The sequence below is a fragment of the Eretmochelys imbricata genome, chromosome 1 (genome assembly GCF_965152235.1).
Source record: "Eretmochelys imbricata isolate rEreImb1 chromosome 1, rEreImb1.hap1, whole genome shotgun sequence".
Classification (NCBI taxonomy): domain Eukaryota; kingdom Metazoa; phylum Chordata; order Testudines; family Cheloniidae; genus Eretmochelys; species Eretmochelys imbricata.
Window position 1 is genome coordinate 29140645 of NC_135572.1, and position 19421 is coordinate 29160065.

Below are 19421 nucleotides of genomic sequence, written 5' to 3' on the forward strand. Positions count from 1 at the left end.
CTCTTCTGGGCTGGGCCTTCACAGTGCAATCTGTCTGTTAATACAAGTATTGATGTTTGCAAAGCACTTTGAGACTCTTCGATAAAAGGGTGCTATGTTCTTGTTCCTAACTTTACTATTTGATCAATGATTTCACAGCTGCACAGTTGATCAGGTAATAACATTAAAGCTCTGGCACTGGATAGGTGCCTAAAACACAAGCCAACGTCAGCAGAAGCTGAATGCCAACTAAAATGGAGCCGAAACTTCTAAGCAAGAGTCCATTATCTCTCAGCAAAGTGGTGTTCAGCAGCCTGCAGTTGGATTTGCTGCCCGATCCCACCTAACAAAGTGGGTAGGATGCCCTACTATCCCCGTTATATTCTTTGAAAGAACATCTGCAGGAAAAGAAATGGCACTGTAGTATTAGAAAAATGTTACTCCAGAAACTCTGCAGTTGGAAGTGTGATAAACTTAGATAGATAACACAGCTACCTGGATGGTACTTAAGGGTAGTGAGGGTTTGCTGGCCAGCTCATTTCAAAAGGCCAGCCATCTTATTGACAGTTGACCGTAAATCAGTACTCCGTCAGCTAAGAGAGCTTATCCAGGTTTAAATGAGAAAAATATCAAGGATGATGTTTAGGGATTTCTAGAGAAGATTATGTCAGCTCTCATGAGGTAGCAAAGTTACTTGCTTTCTCATGGATACATTTATGTCAGTGGTCACGTTTTGGTCATTAAATACCAGTGAATGAATGCTCCCATTGATCCTGAAAAGACTTACATTGCAGGATCAAGACCACAGTTTGTAAATGGCAAAAGGAGAAAAGTGGTGTATGTCCATTTCACTGACCGTCCTGAAAACCACATGGGCGTACAGCTGCACCTGTGAGGATCTCTACTTATCTCAGTGGGGCTCTGTGTGAGAACAAGTGTCTGGCTACATGGCTCTCAATGCGAAAGCAGATCTAGTTTGCTTTGGGGACAGGTTACTAAAGTATGAGGAATGGGGTTTTATCTTTAATCCTGTCATTTTATCCTTTATATAAATCCCCAGTGCTTTTCCTTGCAGGCATTTTTAAAGTGGTTTGCAGAACATTTGATCACTTTGTGGCTGGAATGAAACAGACATATGAAGTGAATAGGTGTAGCAGTACAGCTCGCCCGGGGCAGCCCTATGGAACCATGAGAACATATTACGTTGCTGCGGAAGAACTGGAATGGGATTATGCACCTAATAAGACCTGGGCTCTGAGTGGCAAAGATGCAAGGTACTGAAGTCCAATTAACAACAAACTGTATTCATGGGTATTCATACATGCTCTTATGGCAAAACCTAAATGTGTGTTGGGTTTCAGAAAAGCTAGCTAATACTTTTGGAATGTGTTAGATGTTTGCTAAAGCAGGTATTTTCTGCAAAGAAATTATAATATGTTTATTTCTTACTGAATAATGTGGTTTCTGGGTAAAAATTTCAAAAGTGCTTAAGTGACTTAAGAACCTAGGTCTCATTGAAAGTCAGTGGCATGGAGGCTCCTAAGACCCAGATCATCAAAGGGAATTAAGTGTCTAGCTTCTCTCCTCAAAGGTATGAGGTGCCTAGCTCCCACAGGAGTCAGGCACCTACGTTACTTTTGAAAATGGAACTCGGTCTCCTAATTCAGCTAGGCACTTTTGAAAATGTTGTTCTATATTTTTAGATTTTAAATTACAGCTCGGTTCTCTGGCTGACATTGCCCTGTGAGCTGGTGCTGCTGAGGTTTTGGATTCTCTGGCAATGTTTTGGCCTTGGATTTCTCTTTCCAGTGCCTTTCCCCTGCTTCCTGAGCCCTTTCTGTTGGGCTACAGATAGATAAACACAGACCAAAGGGTGTAACAGTGGCATCTGGTGGCTAAATAGGATATCATCACTTTGAGTTTAATACTGTAGTGCGTTATAACTTGGGGTTGGGACACAGCGTTCAGATCCTTATCTGAACTTTCCCAAAATGTGGGGCTGAGGTAGCAAAGGGGTGGATCCAGGGTATTGTTTCACCCCATTATAGGGGCAGCACCAGCCTGAACTCTAGTTATTGAAAAGGAGTACTTGTGGCACCTTAGAGACTAACAAATTTACTTGAGCATAAGCTTTTGTGAGCTACAGCTCACTTCATCGGATGCATTCAGTGGAATACAGTGGGGAGATAATATCTGTTACTGGTCCACCCACCTTGTCTCTCCATTTTTTCTTATATTTAGGGATAAGAAAAGTATTTACCTTTTCCACAAACTTTAAAAAAAATTATTTTTAAGCTAGTTTTGCCAGCAATAAGTATTTTGCTTTACCCAGTTCTTATCTGTCCAAGAATATAAAGTTAGTCTGCCACAGGACTAGAACTACAAAGTACGAGAATTCAGGCAAATCTGATGATTTTACTGGCTCATTTAAGGCCTGATTCAGTTACCATTATAGTTAATAGAAGGACTCCTGTTGACATCAGGTGGCTTTGGATCAGGACCTTAGAGCTCGATCCTGCAAGATTCTGAGCACTCTCAACTCCCAATTAAGTCTGAGTCACTCAGCCACTGCTAGGAACAAGACCTTATTGAAGATGAAGTAGCTCAGGTCTATGGAAAATCAACCCCTGGTTGCAGCACAGTAGCCCCCCACATAGTTAAAACACAGTTTGGGCTTCCAGTATAGCCACAGCCAAGCCATTTTTTTTAACTGTTCTCATGAACTGTGCTGTTCTAGGGAAACTTGGACTCTGCAAGGAATTTCTGAGGCATCTATGTGCAGTGCCCATTTACTTCCAAGCCTCCAAAGAACATAAGGGAGTTTGAACCTGGCAACTTCAAAAAGACAAATCACTTCAGAAATATGTGCCAGTCTGGCAAAATGTACCCGTTCAAAAAAAAAAAAAAGTGAGGAGTACAAAGGAGCCAACAAAGATAGATTTATTGAGAACCATTGGCAGTATGTCATGTAACCATGTGGAAGAATCCCAGAAAGAGGCACTTTCTCCTAACAAGGAATTTGATTAAAACAATGTCCGCTCCACCCTTGGCACATGTGAGTCAACCTAGAGACTCCCCTCCCAGAGTGCGCCTTCAAGGTGACATTGTAATGAAAGGCCAATGCTCCCTAAAGATTGTTAGTAATAAAGCAAATCTTTCATTAGCACTTTAGATAGTTAAATAGTTTTGCACTTCTAACTTTTGTCTTTTTTAATTTGCAGTTACGGGAAAATTTTTGTAAGCCCAGGTGAAGATCGGATTGGTTCAAAATACAAGAAGGTGGTTTACAGAGAGTACACAAATGGAGAATTTACAGAGCACAAAGTGAGATCAGCACATGAGGAACACTTAGCAATCCTAGGCGAGTAGCTCTTATAACTCACAAAGTATACCAAATGCAAGAGAGCATCTCTTTCCAAAACCAAATAGGTTGTGTCAGTTTTGTTGTAGAAGGAAACGATGAACACTTGGATCGGTCCCAGATTTTTCAGTGATTTTTCACACATTTTTGCACAGATTTGAATGATAGAATCATAGAATATCAGGGTTGGAAGGGACCTCAGGAGGTCATCTAGTCCAACCCCCTGCTCAAAGCAGGACCAATCCCCAACTAAATCATCCCAGCCAGGGCTTTGTCAAGCCTGACCGTAAAAACCTCAAAGGAAGGAGATTCCACCACCTCCGTAGGTAACGCATTCCAGTGCTTCACCACCCTCTTAGTGAGAGAGTTTTTCCTAATATCCAACCTAAACCACCTCCTCTGCAACTTGAGACCATTACTCCTTGTTCTGTCATCTGCTACCACTGAGAACAGTCTCGATCCATCCTCTTTGGAACCCCTTTTCAGGTAGTTAAAAGCAGCTATCAAATCCCCCCCTCATTCTTCTCTTCTGCAGACTAAATAATCCCAGTTTCATAAATCATGTGTTCCAGTCCCCTAATAATTTTTGTTGCCCTCCGCTGGACGCTTTCCAGTTTTTCCACATCCTTCTTATAGTGTGTGGGGCCCAAAACTGGACACAGTACTCCAGATGAGGCCTCACCAATGTCTAATAGAGGGGAACAATCATGTGATTGTAAAGACAGATATTGTCAAACAGGAAGCAGTTTGTTGGAAGTATGTAACACATATAAGAGTGCCAGGTTTAAGATTTACCTATCCCTTTAAAGATTGAAGATATGCTGAACAGGTCAGTGGGAAAAGCTCTGGGGAGCAGGGTGTGGTTGCAACAAAAGAGTATGGTGTGCTCCGAATTTGGACTCAGCCACAATTTGGGCACGTGCAGATTATGTGTGGGGTGTTTTTGGTGCTAAATTTAATAAAACTATCCCAGCGCCTGACCCTGGTAACAAGTTCATCCAGCTAGGATGGACAAACAGACATTTCCGGCATCCACCTTAGCTTCATATGCACAGTGGGTTTTTTTTGCGATGTTCTTGTGGGCAGGCAGGTTGAACTGGATGTTAGGTGTTTGGATTGGGATTAGGGGTTGGAGAATTGGAAATGTTACCTGTGTCCTATGGAATGATCATCACCTCCTGTGGTTTAGGGGTGGGGCTAGAGCTGGTCATAAAATGCTATGGATTTTCTGTGAACATTTTTGAAAGTAATGAAAACAATTCCTTTTTTTTTTTTAAAAGGTTCATGGAAACTTTCCTTTTTTCCCCAAAGAAAAACTGAAAACCAAAAATAGGTTTGAATTATTAAACCATGAGAAATAATCAGTTTTCAGTTTCTGAAAAATTTTTCATTAACATTTTTCATTTGTTTAAAAAATCCCCAACCCCCCCCACCCCCCAACCATTTTTCACTGGAAAAAAAATTGACTTTTGACTGGCCATATTTGGGATACCCCATATCTGCTGGGGTTAGGGACCTGTTTTGGTGTTCTGTCCCTGGAGGCTAATGGAATCTGAGCATTTCTGATGGGCTCTGAGGAAGAATATTGTTTCCCTAAGGCCATGTCTACACTACCATTTATGTTGGCAAAACTTATGTTGCTCAGGGGTATGGTTTAATTATGTTGACAGGAGAGCTCTCTCCTGTTGGCATAGGGCGGCTACACGAGAGATCTTACAGCTGCGTCGGTACACCTGTGCTGCTGAAAGGTCTCTAGTATAGACATCACCTATGAAATTATTGTTCAACCTTAACTACTTGTTAGCACTCCTCTTTACAGCTTTGGTCTCACAGCATTTTGTATGTGGATTTACACTGATTTCTCTTTACTTTCATTATGAGCAGCAGTGACAAGTCTAGGGTGACCAGATGTCCCAATTTTATAGGGACAGTCCCAATATTTGGGGCTTTTTCTTACATGGGCATCTATTACCCCCCACACTCTGTCCCGATTTTTCATACTTGCTGTCTGGTCACCCTAGACATGTCACAAAAGTAAGCTTCCAAGTTAAACGCTAGCAAATTCTACAACTTGTAAAAAATATTATTAAATATCCATTTCTGAGCTGACTTCTGGACAAACTCCAGTTTTCTTTATTTTAAAAGAGCAACATTAGTCACCATAGTGTGTTGTTTTCATTTAGGGCCCTTAATCCATGCAGAGGTTGGTGACTCCATACTGGTTATATTTAAGAATAAAGCTAACAGGCCCTATTCAATAACTGCACATGGCATAGAGGAAGTGGGTAGTGGAGAAAGACCTGGAACGCTAATCACTATGCCTGGTAAGTATGATCATTTATTCTTGAGCAACAGAAGAGCTCCTTAAATCTTATATGAAGAAATCATTTTAAAAATCAAATGACATTCCTTTTTTCAAACTTTCTGACACCTACACATATTTTTGGCCACAGTAAATTCTAGATTTATCCGTCTATGTGTCTGTCTAGCTAGGTTCTTATTATTAGTAGGCTCTAGATTGTGTAAGCTTGTTAGGGCAGGGACTTTGTCTTCACTTGTTTCTGAGACACTTCTGGACACTCAGAAACAATAATTAATACTACCAATGGCTCAGACTTTAAAATTAGGTGCCTAAACATAGATTTAGCAACTTTACTTTAGGCACACAGAACTAAAAATTCTACCCAATAAAAACAATAGATATCAGGCTCGAGCAGAAGAGATCTCTTGAACATATGGGAATCGGTATACAATATATTTCCGTTTTCGTTTGATCCCATGCTCAGGCAAACTCAAACTGAAATCAATAGGGGCCTGATCCAACTCCCACTGAAATCAATAGGAGTCTTTCCATTTACTTAAACAGGAATCCGATCAGGGCCTAAGGGCCTAATCCATAGCAAAGCCAACAGAAAGACTTCCCATTGACTTCAGTGAGTTTTGGATTAGGCCCAAAGCCACAAGGAGTTTTGCCTAGGTAAAGGCTGCAAAATCAAGATCAGTAATACTGCCCAAACGTGATGTTTAACTGAAAGAAGGGGTTACAACTGGCATTTTATGTGATGTATGGAAACAGTGATGTAATTTAGTAGGCCAAACTCTGAATAGGCAGAAGCAGGCCCAAATTAACTGGAGTCAGTAGAGTTTATACCTGTGCTGCATTTGGCCAAAGGCTGAGATTTTAATAACTTAAAAAAAAAAAATCAAGGAATTCAGAGTTAAGGTTTCCAACAACATTAACTCTGCTTCTTTGTGCATCAGCATTACAAATGGAACCTTCCTTCAGAGTTGGCTAATAAAGCTTATGCAGAACCGTTTTCCACCGGAAAATTCAGTTCCATCAAAACTGAAATCATGTTGATTTTGCTAAAATTTTGTTTCAGAAAAAAAAATTGGAGGGGGAAAAGTTTCAGGATGTTTCAACATTTTCATAATGAAATGTTTCAATTTTTTGTTTTGAAACCATTTGCTATTTCAGTCTTTTAAACGGTGTATTATATATTATAATATAATAATAAACGTTGAAGTTGAAACTAAACTACATGTTTTGATCAATGTGATTTCCCCCCCCCCCCCCGAATTTTCTTTCATGGAGAATTGTGAAATTTTGGTGTGTTGTTCAAAATCAAAACAAATTCTGAAATCTCAAAATCCTTCACAGAATGGAATTTCTATCTTTCACACAGCTGACAAAAATGCATATAATACAGAGGTTCCAAATGCTGCATGTTTATTATTTAATACATTGCAGCTCCTTTGTATGATTCCTTTTTGTTCTGTTAGTTGCTAGATCGTATATACGTTGTCCAGCATTGCAGTGTTATAATGATAGACATTGTTGTAATGCCTGTAATGGGCACACTGGGGTCGGGTTACAGTAAAGTTGTAGGAAAGGTAACCCTGATTTTCATGACTGTTAGATGATTAAAATCTCAGCCTGAACTTTGCATTCAGATTAAGGTGACCAGATAGCAAGTGTGAAAAATCTGGACAGGGGGTAGGAGGTAATAGGTGCCTACATCAGAAAAGGCCCTGAATATTGGGACTGTCCCTGTAAAATCAGGACATATGGTCACCCTAATTCAGATCACCACACTCTGATTTTTCAAAAACAAAGAAAATTAAAGAAAATTAGCCTAGAGCTAAATGTCTAAAAAGAGTCTAAAATGCCCATCACTTTAATCTATGGAGCAGGGGACCATGCCTCTTGAAGTGTATGGTTGCAGGGTCCTCCCTTCACATCTTTCCTTGACTCTTGTTGGTGAAAGGATGGGGGGCGGGGGGGAGGAGAACTACACAGAGAGGCAATATTCTTTATAGCCACTTTTCCCCTTGTCTCTGTCTTTCCATTGGTTTGGTTCCCCATGACAGTGGGGGAGCATAGGGGTCTGCAGTCATTCCTAATTACCTATTTCCCTGTGATTCTTAACCCTTTTGCAGTGTAACCCTTCTGCCAGATGGATTCGGCAGCAACAAGGGTCAGGTTCAATATCTAGGAGTTCCTCTTAACAATACAAAGCAGAACCTGCTCAAGCCCCTATCCGGTTATCTGGGAAAACTTAACACCACCCATGGGTGCTTCTAAGACGCAATACTTTCCCTCTTCCAAGCACTGAGTCTGTATATGTCAAAAGAGAACTTTTAATAAAAGGGAAAGGAAACCAAGCATTAGTTTGGGAAAACATCACAACCACATTCAAAAGCATGCAGTTCTAAGCAAAAACCCAACCCCACAGTGTGTTGGGCACGTGTCCTTTGCCTCAGTTTCCCACCCTCTGGTGGGAAAGTCTAACACATCACTCTCCTCTACCCCACTCACAGTTGGCTGGCCTTGGTTAGCGAAGACTCACTGGAGATGGGGAAGGTTAATTGGTCACTAGAACTCTTTGGGCAGAGTCATACCACCAGATACAAACAACTGTCCCCACCCCCTCTCTCCTGGCTGGGATTTGGCATTTCTACCCTCTACTTAGCATGTGAGGTTCAGTTTAGGGTGACTCCCTCAATCAGGGTAGGCTAAGCACAGTTCAGCTGCCCTTTACCCATACAGTAAGGGTAACAATATTTTACTACCTCTGTACTCATTGCTAAAATGATTTGTAACCCAGCACCAGACAAAAGTGATCATTTTGGCAAAGCTGCGCCATCATGCTGAGGACCTAGGCAGAGTCAGCATAGAACCTGTGCAAACACGGACTGTTCCTGAAGTCTTTTTCCCTAGCTGATCGTTAGATGTCAGGAGAGCGCTCACGCAGACCCTGCTTGCAGCAGTAAAGACTGGCTCACGTCATTTCTACCCCGTGCATTGTACTGGCATGCATATGGCTGCATTGTCCCAAACAGTATCCGTTAAAACTTGTTGCCTTTTAATTTGGTCTCACTGTGGATGTTACCTGCTGTTCTGCACAGGCGACTTACCCACAGGCCATGTGAACTGAAGGGTTGCTGAACAACATTCTTGCACATGAGAAATAAATGTGGACTAGACTGTGCCTGGCCCTTGCAGAGGTGTGCAGGACAGGGGAGGGAGGGGAGCGTCTTGCATGGCCTGCATGGGTGACGGGCACAATCGTTCCTGAGCTCAGTGTAGCACAGAAACTCCTCACTCCGTAAGTCCCACAGCATCCCAAGTGGGGCGGGAAGGTAAAAAAAGAGGTGGATGAGGCAGGGCTATGGCCATGCCCTTCCTCCTCAACAGCCCACCCAGCAGGCTCAACCCAGGGAGAGGATTAATGCTGTGCCCCACAAAGACTGTAGTAGTGGCTGCACTTTGCCTGTCCATGTCCCGGGGGGGCAGAATGCTTGCCAGAGCACCTGTAGTTCCATGTCCTCTCCTAAGTCCAGGGTTGTGCCTTTAAAAGCCTCCCTGGCCCTGCAATTCACAGTTCATAGAATCCTAGAATGTATCCGGGTGGGAAGGGACCTCAGGAGGTCATCTAGTCCAAGCCCCTGCTCAAAGCAGGACCAATCCCCAACTAAAGTTGCCAACTTTCACGCAGTCAATAAGCACCCCGACTTTCACAACAATTCAAAAATCAAGCGAATCCCGTTTCAAAACCAGGCCAAAACAAGCCAATCCCTAAATACTCCAACACTATGTGACTCGATTTCCCCCTCCCTCCCCCGGCGTGCAGTCTGGGACTGTGGTGGGCCCGCTGTGCACCCCTGACTCTCTCCCCACCTTGTCCCTGCTTGCCCTTTGCCCCTGTTTGCGCCCCTTTTTCCCCTGCTTGCCAGGAGCTGATTAAAAAAAACAAGAAGCAACAAGCTACAAACCAAACAAGCTACAAGCCAAAAACTAGCCAACAAGCAACTCGCAAGCCAGTTAAGCCAAAAACAAGCCCAATTTCTGCATTTTTTTTTCTGCAGGTTTGGCATGTCTGCCCTGCATAAATAAATAAATCAATACGGTAATGAACAGCAAGGTTTTGTCCCATAAATTTAAAATAGTAGTGGTAATGCAGCATTTGTGTGATATTCATAAAGGTCGGAGCCATATTTGAGAGTCACCATTTTTTAGTATACATTTATATTATAAAACAGTATATACAACTAAACATAGTAGTAAATGGGGTTTCTATTTGCCCATACCCTAAACACAGATATAAATAAATCTTGCCCATTTTAAATTTTAAAACCGTCCTTTGCTGTGATGCCTACTAATAATCTTGACGTTGTAGTGTGCTGAGACCAAAGCCTAACATGCTGACCGGTACTCCCCTATCTCTCTACTGTATTAATATGTTGTCTCTTGTCTTATACATGGATTGTAAGCTCTCTGGGCCATGGACCATCTTTTCATTCTGTATTTGTACAGCATCTAGCACAGTCAGGTCTTGGTCCATGACTGGAACTCCTAGGCGCTGTGAAAACACAAATAGAAAATATTAATAAAAGCAGTAGTACACAAGGAAAATAATTAATCTGCTGTATTATTTTTTAAAATGTAGAGAATTTAATGTGGTCACAACAGTTTCTTCAGTCAAATTATTTTGTTTTGTAAAATCAGGGATCAACACACAACTGGAGACACTAATCTTATACTAATACAGTTCTTGATCATTTCATGCTACATAATCTTTATAAGAATCTTCCAGTTTGTCTCTAACCTCTAATAAAAAACAGAAATGTTTTCAGCATCGTTATCAGAGTTTATTTTTGTGGGCCTCAGCCTATTATAACACAGCTTCTCCTCAATGCATATGGTGCACATTTGGTTCTTTACATTTCTGGTTATGAGACCGTAAGATCTGAATTCTATTTTAAAAACTCATAACATGCAACAGTTGTTGGTAAGAACATAAGAATGGCCATACTGGGTCAGACCAAAGATCCATCCAGCCCAGTATCCTGTCTGCCAACAGTGGCCAATGCCAGGTGCCCCAGAGGGAGTTAACCTAACAGGTAATGATCAAGTGATCTCTCTCCTGCCATCCATCTCCACCCTCTGACAAACAGAGGCGAGGGACACCATTCCTCACCCATCCTGGCTAATAGCCATTAATGGACTTAACCTCCATGAATTATCCAGTTCTCTTTTAAACCCTGTTATAGTCCTAGCCTTCACAACCTCCTCGGGCAAGGAGTTCCACAGGTTGACTGTGTGCTGTGTGAAGAACTTCCTTTTATTTGTTTTAAACCTGCTGCCCGTTAATTTCATTTGGTGGCCCCTAGTTCTTATATTATGGGAACAAGTAAATAACTTCCTTATTCACTTTCTCCATACCACTCATGATTTTATATACCACTATCATATTCTCCCTTAGTCTCCTCTTTTCCCAGATGAAAAGTCCTAGTCTCTTTAATCTCTCCATGCGGGACCCATTCCAAATCCCTAATCATTTTAGTTGCCCTTCTCTGAACTTTTTCTAATGCCAGTATATATTTTTTGAGATGAGGAGACCACATCTGTATGCAGTATTAAAGAAGTGGGAGTACCATGGGTTTATATAAGGGCAATAAGATATTCTCAGTCTTACTCTCTATCTCTTTTTAAATTATTCTGAACATCCTGTTCGCTTTTTTGACTGCCGCTGTACGCTGCGTGGACGTCTTCAGAGAACTAGCCTCGATGACTCCAAGATCTCTTTCCTGATTAGTTGTAGCTAAATTAGCCCCCATCATATTGTATGTATAGTTGGGGTTATTTTTTCCAATGTGCATTACTTTACATTTATCCACATTGAATTTCATTTACCATTTTGTTGCCCAGTCACTTAGTTTTGTGAAATCTTTTTGAAGTTCTTCACAGTCTGCTTTGGTCTTAACTATCTTGAGCAGTTTAGTATCGTCTGCAAACTTCGCCACTGACTGTTTACCCCTTTCTCCAGATCATTTATGAACAAGTTGAATGGGATTGGTCCCAGGACTGACCCATAGAAAACACCACTAGTTCCCCCTCTCCATTCTGAAAATTTACCATTTATTCCTACCCTTTCTTCCCTGTCTTTTAACCAGTTCTCAGTCCATGAAAGGATCTTCCCTCTTATCCCATGACAACTTAATTTATGTAAGAGCCTTGGTGAGGGACCTTGTCAAAGGCTTTCTGGAAATCTAAGTACACCATGTCCACTGGATCCCCCTTGTCCACATGTTTGTTGACCCCTTCAAAGAACTCTAATAGATTAGTAAGATGTGATTTCCCTTTACAGAAACCATGTTGACTTTTGCCCCACAATTTATGTTCTTCTATGTGTCTGACAATTTTATTCTTTACTATTCTTTCAACTAATTCGCCAGGTACTGACGTTAGACTTACCGATCTGTAATTGCTGGGATCACCTCTAGAGCCCTTTTTAAATATTGACGTTACATTAGCTATCTTCCTGTCATTGGGTACAGAAGCTGATTTAAAGGACAGGTTACAAATCATAGTTAATAGTTCCGCAATTGCACATTTGAGTTCTTTCAGAACTCTTGGGTGAATGTCATTTGATCCCGGTGACTTGTTACTGTTAAATTTCTCAATTAATTCCAAAACCTCCTCTAATGACACTTCAATCTGTGACAATTCCTCAGATTTGTCACCTACAAAACTAGTAAAACTGTTTTCTCTCTACTGTTTCAGGGGAAATAAATACATACAGATGGAATGTCCCAGAAAGGTCAGGTCCGGGTTCTTCTGATCCAAACTGCATCAGTTGGGTTTATTATTCAACAGTGAATTTTGTCAAGGTAACTGGGAAGTAGTAACTAAAGGTTGTTATTTTATGTATGGCTTCCTAAACTGGAGCTGGATCCTGCAAACCTTTACTCACTACTTGTGTGAGGTATCAGGGGTAGCCGTGTTAGTCTGGATCCACAAAAACAATAAAGAGTCTGGTGGCACCTTAAAGATTAAAAGATTTATTTGGGCATAAGCTTTCGTGGGTAAAAAACCACTTCTTCAGATGCATGGAGTGAAAATTACAGATGCAGGCATTATTATACTGACACATGAAGAGAAGGGAGTTACCTCACAAGTGGAGAACCAATGTTGAGAGGGCAAATTCGATCACTCGAATAGCCACTCCCAGTCCCTAATCAGGCCCAAATTAATGGTATTAAATTTTCAAATGAATTTTAGTTCTGCTGTTTCTCTTTGAAGTCTGTTTCTGAAGTTTTTTTGTTCAAGTATAGCTACTTTTAAATTTGTTATAGAATGTCCAGGAAGATTGAAGTGTTCTCCTACTGGCTTTTGTATGTTTCCATTCCTGATGTCCGATTTGTGTCTATTTATTCTTTTACGTAGGGACTGTCTGGTTTGGCCAATGTACATGGCAGAGGGGCACTGCTGGCACATGATGGCATATATCACATTGGTAGATGTGCAGGTGAATGAGTCCCTGATGATGTGGCTGGGTCCTCTGATGATGTTGCTGTTGTAGATCGTTGATAATGTGCTGGAGAGGTTTTAGCTAGTGGTGTTGGCTGTTACATGATGGCTAGTGGTGTTCTGTTATTTTCCTTGTTGGGCCTGTGCTGTAGTGATTTCTGGGTACCCATCTCGCTCTGTCAATCTGTTTACTCACTTCCCCAGGTGGGGATTGTAGTTTTAAGAATGCTTGATAAAATAGCGGAACTAAAATTGATTTGCAAATTTAACACCATTAATTTGAGCCTGAATAGGGACTGGGAGTGGCTGGCTCATTACAAAAGCAGCTTTGCCTCTCCTGGAATTGACACCTCCTCATCTATTATTGGGAGTGGACTACATCCACCCTGATACTTGTGTGAGGACTACTGGCATGAGGAAGGGTTTAAAGGACTGGGTAATTCATGCTTTTGAAGATGACAGCTGATGAGTAAGGCTATGTTTTAGTCACAGGTATTTTTAGTGAAAGTCATGGACAGGTCACAGGCAGTAAACACAAATTCATGGCCTGTGACCTATCCATGACTTTTATTAAAAATACCTGAGATCAAAACTTGGGCGGGGGGTGCTCAGGAGGGGAGGGTCTGGAGGTACTGTGGGTACTGGGGGGAGGTTGGAACATGGCCAAGGACCCCACTGGTGCTGGGTGGGAGGGTTGGGGGGGCTGGCAGGGGCTCCCTACCTGGCTCCGTGTCCCTGGAGTTCCTAGGCAGCGGAGGGGCGCAAGCGCCGGCTTCCACAGCTCCCATTGGCCGGGAGCTGCAGCCAATGGGAAATGCGGGCACAGGGCCTGTGGGCACGGGCAGCGCATGGTGCAGAGCCCCGCCCTGGCCCTTCTGCCACCTAGGAGCTGCGGGGCCATGCCAGTGGGAGCCCTCCACCCCAAGGTAAATGCCCCCCCGCACCCTCCTGCCCCTAGCCCTGAGCCCCCTCCCACACACCCAAACTGCTGCTGCTGCAAAAGTCACCAAGGTCACGGAAAGTTATGGAATCCGTGACTTCCGTGACCTCTGTAACAGACTCGCAGCCTTACTGATGATGCATGAGTAAGGCCAAATTCGTCTCCATGTACAGTCCATTGAAATCAGGGGAGTTACATCAGGACTAAATTTGGTCCTTTTCAAGGAAAACTTTAGGGCAGTTTGGGTGGAGGTGTGACCTTTGCTTTACTTCATGAAAATCCTTAGAAAGTCATTGTTACCATGTTAGACTTTTGAGTCGACTAAATGCAGCAACAGACAGGCATAAATAGCACGCAGAATCATACGCGCCGACTTGTGCTCCTGCTGGTGGGTGCTTGACCCACCTCTGCCCCTGGCCCCACCCCGACTCCACCCTTTTCCATGAGGCCCCGCCCCCATTCCAACGCCTTCCCCAAAGTCCCCACCCCAACTCCGTCCCCTCCTTGCCCCTATTCCAACTCCTTCCCCAAATCCCTGCCCCGGCCCTGCCTCTTCCCCACCTCCTTCCCTGAGTGCACCACATTCCTGCTCCTCTCCCCGCCAGCTCCCGGAGCAGCCAAACAGCTGTTTGGTGGCAGCCGGGCAGGAAGCGCTGGGTGGTAGGCGGAGGAGTGGGGACGCGGCGCGCTCAGGGAAGGAGGCAGAGGAGGAGGTGGGGCAGGGAAGAGGAGAGCTTGGCTGCCGGTGGGTGCAGAGCACCCACTAATTTTTTCCCCTGGGTGCTCCAGCCCCAGAGCACCTATGGAGTCAGCGCCTATGCACAGAATACATGAAGCCAAGAGGAAGAAGGGCTTGTGGTTTACTGATTAGTAATCAGATGGAAATTTGGATTCCCAGTGCAGACGATCCCCACTCAAGTTGCAGTGGGGAAGGTTTAGGTTGGATATTAGGAAAAACTTTTTCACTAAGAGGGTGGTGAAACACTGGAATGCGTTGCCTAGGGAGGTGGTGGAATCTCCTTCCTTGGAAGTTTTTAAGGTCAGGCTTGACAAAGCCCTGGCTGGGATGATTTAACTGGGAATTGGTCCTGCTTCGAGCAGGGGGTTGGACTAGATGACCTTCAGGGGTCCCTTCCAACCCTGATATTCTATGATTCTATGATTCTATGATTCATTCTCCTTTCAGCACCTTGACCCTGTTGCATGGCAGGGGTTGGATTTTCAGAAGAGCTTAGGCACCATTTAGGCACCTTGATGAAGTGGTTTAGGACTCAGAACCTCTCAATGCTCTTGTGAAATTCTGTCTCTTAGGCTGTGTCTACAATCAGAAGTGTGACGGCAGCTAACTGGCTCAAAGAACAATAGCAGTGAAGCCACAGCAGCACAGGCTAGCGGCTCAAGTACGTACCCAATGTCCCAGGTGGGCTCGTACAGCGTGTGCTGCCACAGTTTCACTACTGTTCACTAGCTCAGGAATGTCTTTGGGTGCTGCAGTCACACCTCTGATTGCAGTGTAGAGAGAGCTTTGATTCTTTTGAACTGATGTGTGCTCCGCATGCAGATATCTCCAGGCATTCTTGCCTGGCTCTCCCATGTGCACATTGAATTGAAACAAAATTGGATAGTAAAAAAACTGGGTAGTAGAAAACTTTATTATCCATTTTGGGTGTGAGGAATGGAAACTAGATTTTTCATTTACTTCTTACAAGATGGTGGCAGTTACAACTCCTGGAGTTGGAATAATTATTTTTATGTCTATTATTTAAAAGGTTTTATAAAACAGAGATAAATTGGAAGTTTGAGTTTATAGTAGAAAACTATGTTACAGTCCTGACTGTGAAATATAATGCCTGAACTCTAGGAAGCATAGTCATTGTCAGTCATTTCTTTATCCCATGGGAAAATATAAGGTTCTGCTCTAACTGATATATATTATATCTGTATTTATTTCTCAGTTATGTTATGTGAACTATCAACAATTATTAATTTAACCATAGCTCAATGTTATAGTTAATAGCAATATTATGTACTGTGTATAATGTCTTTTTTAAAATCTAATTGCAGGACACTTACAGTGGTTTGGTTGGGCCGCTAGTAATTTGCAGAAAAGGAATACTAAATGAAAAGGGTTTAAGGAGAGAGATTGATCGTGAATTTGCTCTTCTGTTCATGGTCTTTGATGAAAATGAGTCCTGGTATTTGAATGAAAATATTGAAAAGTATCTGCATAAGTGTCCTGATGACTTTAATCACACCGAGGACTTTCTGGAGGGTAACATCATGCATGGTATGTAGGTTTCATTGGTGGTAGCAGCAGTTTATCCAAGAGACTAATGAATTCTTTTTTTTTTAATATAATCCTTTCAGAAAACTGTCAAATTGGCTTGCAATTACACAATCTTGCTGTACAGTCTTCACAAATGAAGTAGACCAGGTCATTATTGGGCTGGATGGCTACTAAGGAATGAGGGTGCATTCTGGGCGTCAACAAACCTGGAATCATCCAGCAGACTTTGGAGGACTTTGAAAGAAGTTTTCTTAAGAGTTAGTGCTGAATGGCTCAAGACCCTGATAGCTGGAGCATTCAGATATATATTCTTGGTCTTGGGTCACTCGTTAACTTTGTTTTGCAGTTTTTATTTAAGGGCCAAATCCTCCTCCACCACCCTTGTGAGAGTGCACAGGGCAGAAAAATCAGCCAAACTACCAGTGTATGTGGAGAGGCCATTCCATAACTTCCTGTTATTGCAGAGTTGTGCTCCATGTTGGCATACTTTGCAACAGCATGATCATGACGTTTGGGAACTGGGGGCCAAGTGGCAAGAACTGACTGGCCAAACCTCTGGGTGGGGGAGAGAACAGACTGGATGCTGTAGTACCAGCCATAGAAAAGCCAAGTTTGTGTTTCTGCACATTACTCCCAGTTGGAATGGGATTCCATCCCCACATCCCCCACGTAGGTCCCCTGCACAAAGCCCACTCACTAAGCACTTTATATTAAGACAGGTTAAAACTTGCCTTCTGCATTGCAAAAAACTGCTTATGGTGCTGTGTTGAAATTGAAACGCAAACTGTCTCTTTGCCTGTAACCTTTGAGATGTGAACAACAACTTTAGGAATCCTTTACATTTAAAGGCCTGGGTCTGATTCTCCACCTTCTTGTTTCTTGTGCAGCCATTTGCACTGTTGCAAAGTGACCCTGATTCACCACTTTGTTATTTGTTTTATGCATCCGATGAAGTGAGCTGTAGCTCACGAAAGCTTATGCTCAGATAAATTGGTTAGTCTATAAGGTGCCACTAGTACTCCTTTTCTTTTTGTTTTATGTTGGAATAACTCCATTGGATTTAAATAGACTTACATTGGTACAAAACTGGAGTAATGCAGTTATGAATCAGGCCCAGTGAGTGAAAAGTGAGTGTAAAACACTACCAGTGACCTAAGTGAGGGCAGAAGTCTGATTTGGTAATGTTTTACTTCCCATTTTCACCCACTTCACACATATGTAAGTAATGATTCATGGCAATGGAAAACCCAGTCCTTGGTCTCTGCAAGGAGAAAGCAAGAACAAGTGTTTCTCTTCAGCACCCTCAGCACTCTGTCTCTTTATTTGACACATTTAGTCCACTAGTGTGAATCACTCTCACTTTGTACTTCTTTCAGCAATTAATGGAAGGGTCTATGACAATCTCCATGGGCTAACAATGAAAGAAGGTGCAAACACAAACTGGTACTTGATAGGAATGGGAAATGAAATCGATATCCATACAGTCCATTTCCATGCAGAGACCTTCATCTTCAAGGTTGGTAAAATCTTTACTTTGCTGTGTGGGAGGTTTAGGTTGGATATTAGGAAAAACTTTTTCACTAGGAGGGTGGTGAAGCACTGGAATGGGTTACCTAGGGAAGTGGTGGAATCTCCTTCCTTAGAGGTTTTTAAGGTCAAGCTTGACAAAGTCCTGGATGGGATGATTTACTTGAGGATTGGTTCTGCTTTGAGTAGAGGGTTGGACTAGATGACCTCATGAGGTCCCTTCCAACCCTGATATTCTATGATTCTACATTTTGATGGAAAACTTTTGCAAAAACTTCTAGCTTCTAGCCTGATCCCACAGCCTTTGTACACACACACATACCGTACTGTTGTCAATGGGAGATTTGCATGTGAATACTGCAGAATTAGTTAGAATTTTGTAAAGCTCATGGTTCGTATGCCTTTGTATGGTAAAATATAAATGAATATCAATAGCTAAGGTATGTATGTACTACAGGACAATAGAGGATGGTTTACACAAATTGAAGTCAGTGGGAATTTTACCTGCTTATTCTAGGGTTCAGTGAAGCCTCGTGTTCTGTATTTATGTGTTGAAAGAACTATTTAAAGAGCTTGATTTAAAACAAATAACATTGTGTGGTGTTTTAGGGCATCATTGATACTGCTAATGTAGCACGTGAAATCATTTGTATTAATCTGTATTGCTCCGGGGCCCCATCCTCATTGGGCTAGGCACTGTACAAACACATAACAAGGACAGCCTTGCTCCAAAAAGCTTACAGTTTAGTCAGAACATGAATGCATTGTTTCAGGTGTAGTAACGGAAGTCTTCATGATGCTGTTTTGTCCTGCCCCAGACAGATAATGATCACAGAGCAGATGTGTATGACCTTTTCCCTGGGACGTTTCAAACAATCGAACTCATAGCAGATAACCCTGGAACATGGCTTCTGCACTGTCACGTAGCTGACCACATTCATGCTGGCATGGAGACAACTTTTACCATCAGCAAATCAGGTATAGTATTTGAAAATGCCATTTCGTGACTGTGCGCTGTATTACAGCTGTTCAGATAAACGGCAGATGGGAAGAAACATAAGGCTTGGATCAGCACTGCCAGTGTAGGGATCTGTAAATTACTGTATGCTTCCATGCTCCATCAATGTCTGGTTCCAGGGAGCGGACCTACTCTGCAGTGTGAACAGGCAGTGTTATCACTGCTGCTTTCTACAGATTTTAAACCTCTTGGAGATCCACAAGAGCTCCTCGAATGGGTAGTGCTTGAAGGGAACCACTCTTGGGATTGTGCTGATGTTATATCTCCGGTAGGTGGAACTGAAGTTGCTTTCTGTCACCATAACCTGCTCCTGCAACAAGTCTTGCCACCAGGGATTATCACAAGAGTTTCTGCTAGCCTAAACCAGATAAGCAACTAGTGAATATGGCGCATAAAGTGTTAGAAATTAGAGATGAACAAGATCTATTAGATCACGCAAAAGTGAGATCTAAGACTGAGCTCTATGGTAACCCAGTTAGCTTCCTCAGCTTCTAT

At 42.5% G+C, this 19421-nt stretch overlaps 1 protein-coding gene across 1 annotated transcript in view; it reads left to right on the top strand.

Moving 5' to 3' along the window:
- Positions 1-18915, top strand: part of HEPHL1 (hephaestin like 1) — a 59281-nt gene extending 40366 nt beyond the window's left edge. Inside the window, exons 12-20 of the mRNA XM_077808277.1 lie at positions 1055-1253; positions 3201-3340; positions 5524-5621; positions 9475-9486; positions 10705-10717; positions 12408-12514; positions 16159-16381; positions 17758-17897; positions 18727-18915. Of these exons, the coding sequence (XP_077664403.1) occupies positions 1055-1253; positions 3201-3340; positions 5524-5621; positions 9475-9486; positions 10705-10717; positions 12408-12514; positions 16159-16381; positions 17758-17897; positions 18727-18915 (1121 nt within the window). The remainder of the gene's footprint in view (positions 1-1054; positions 1254-3200; positions 3341-5523; positions 5622-9474; positions 9487-10704; positions 10718-12407; positions 12515-16158; positions 16382-17757; positions 17898-18726) is intronic.
- Positions 18916-19421: the final 506 nt, after the last annotated feature.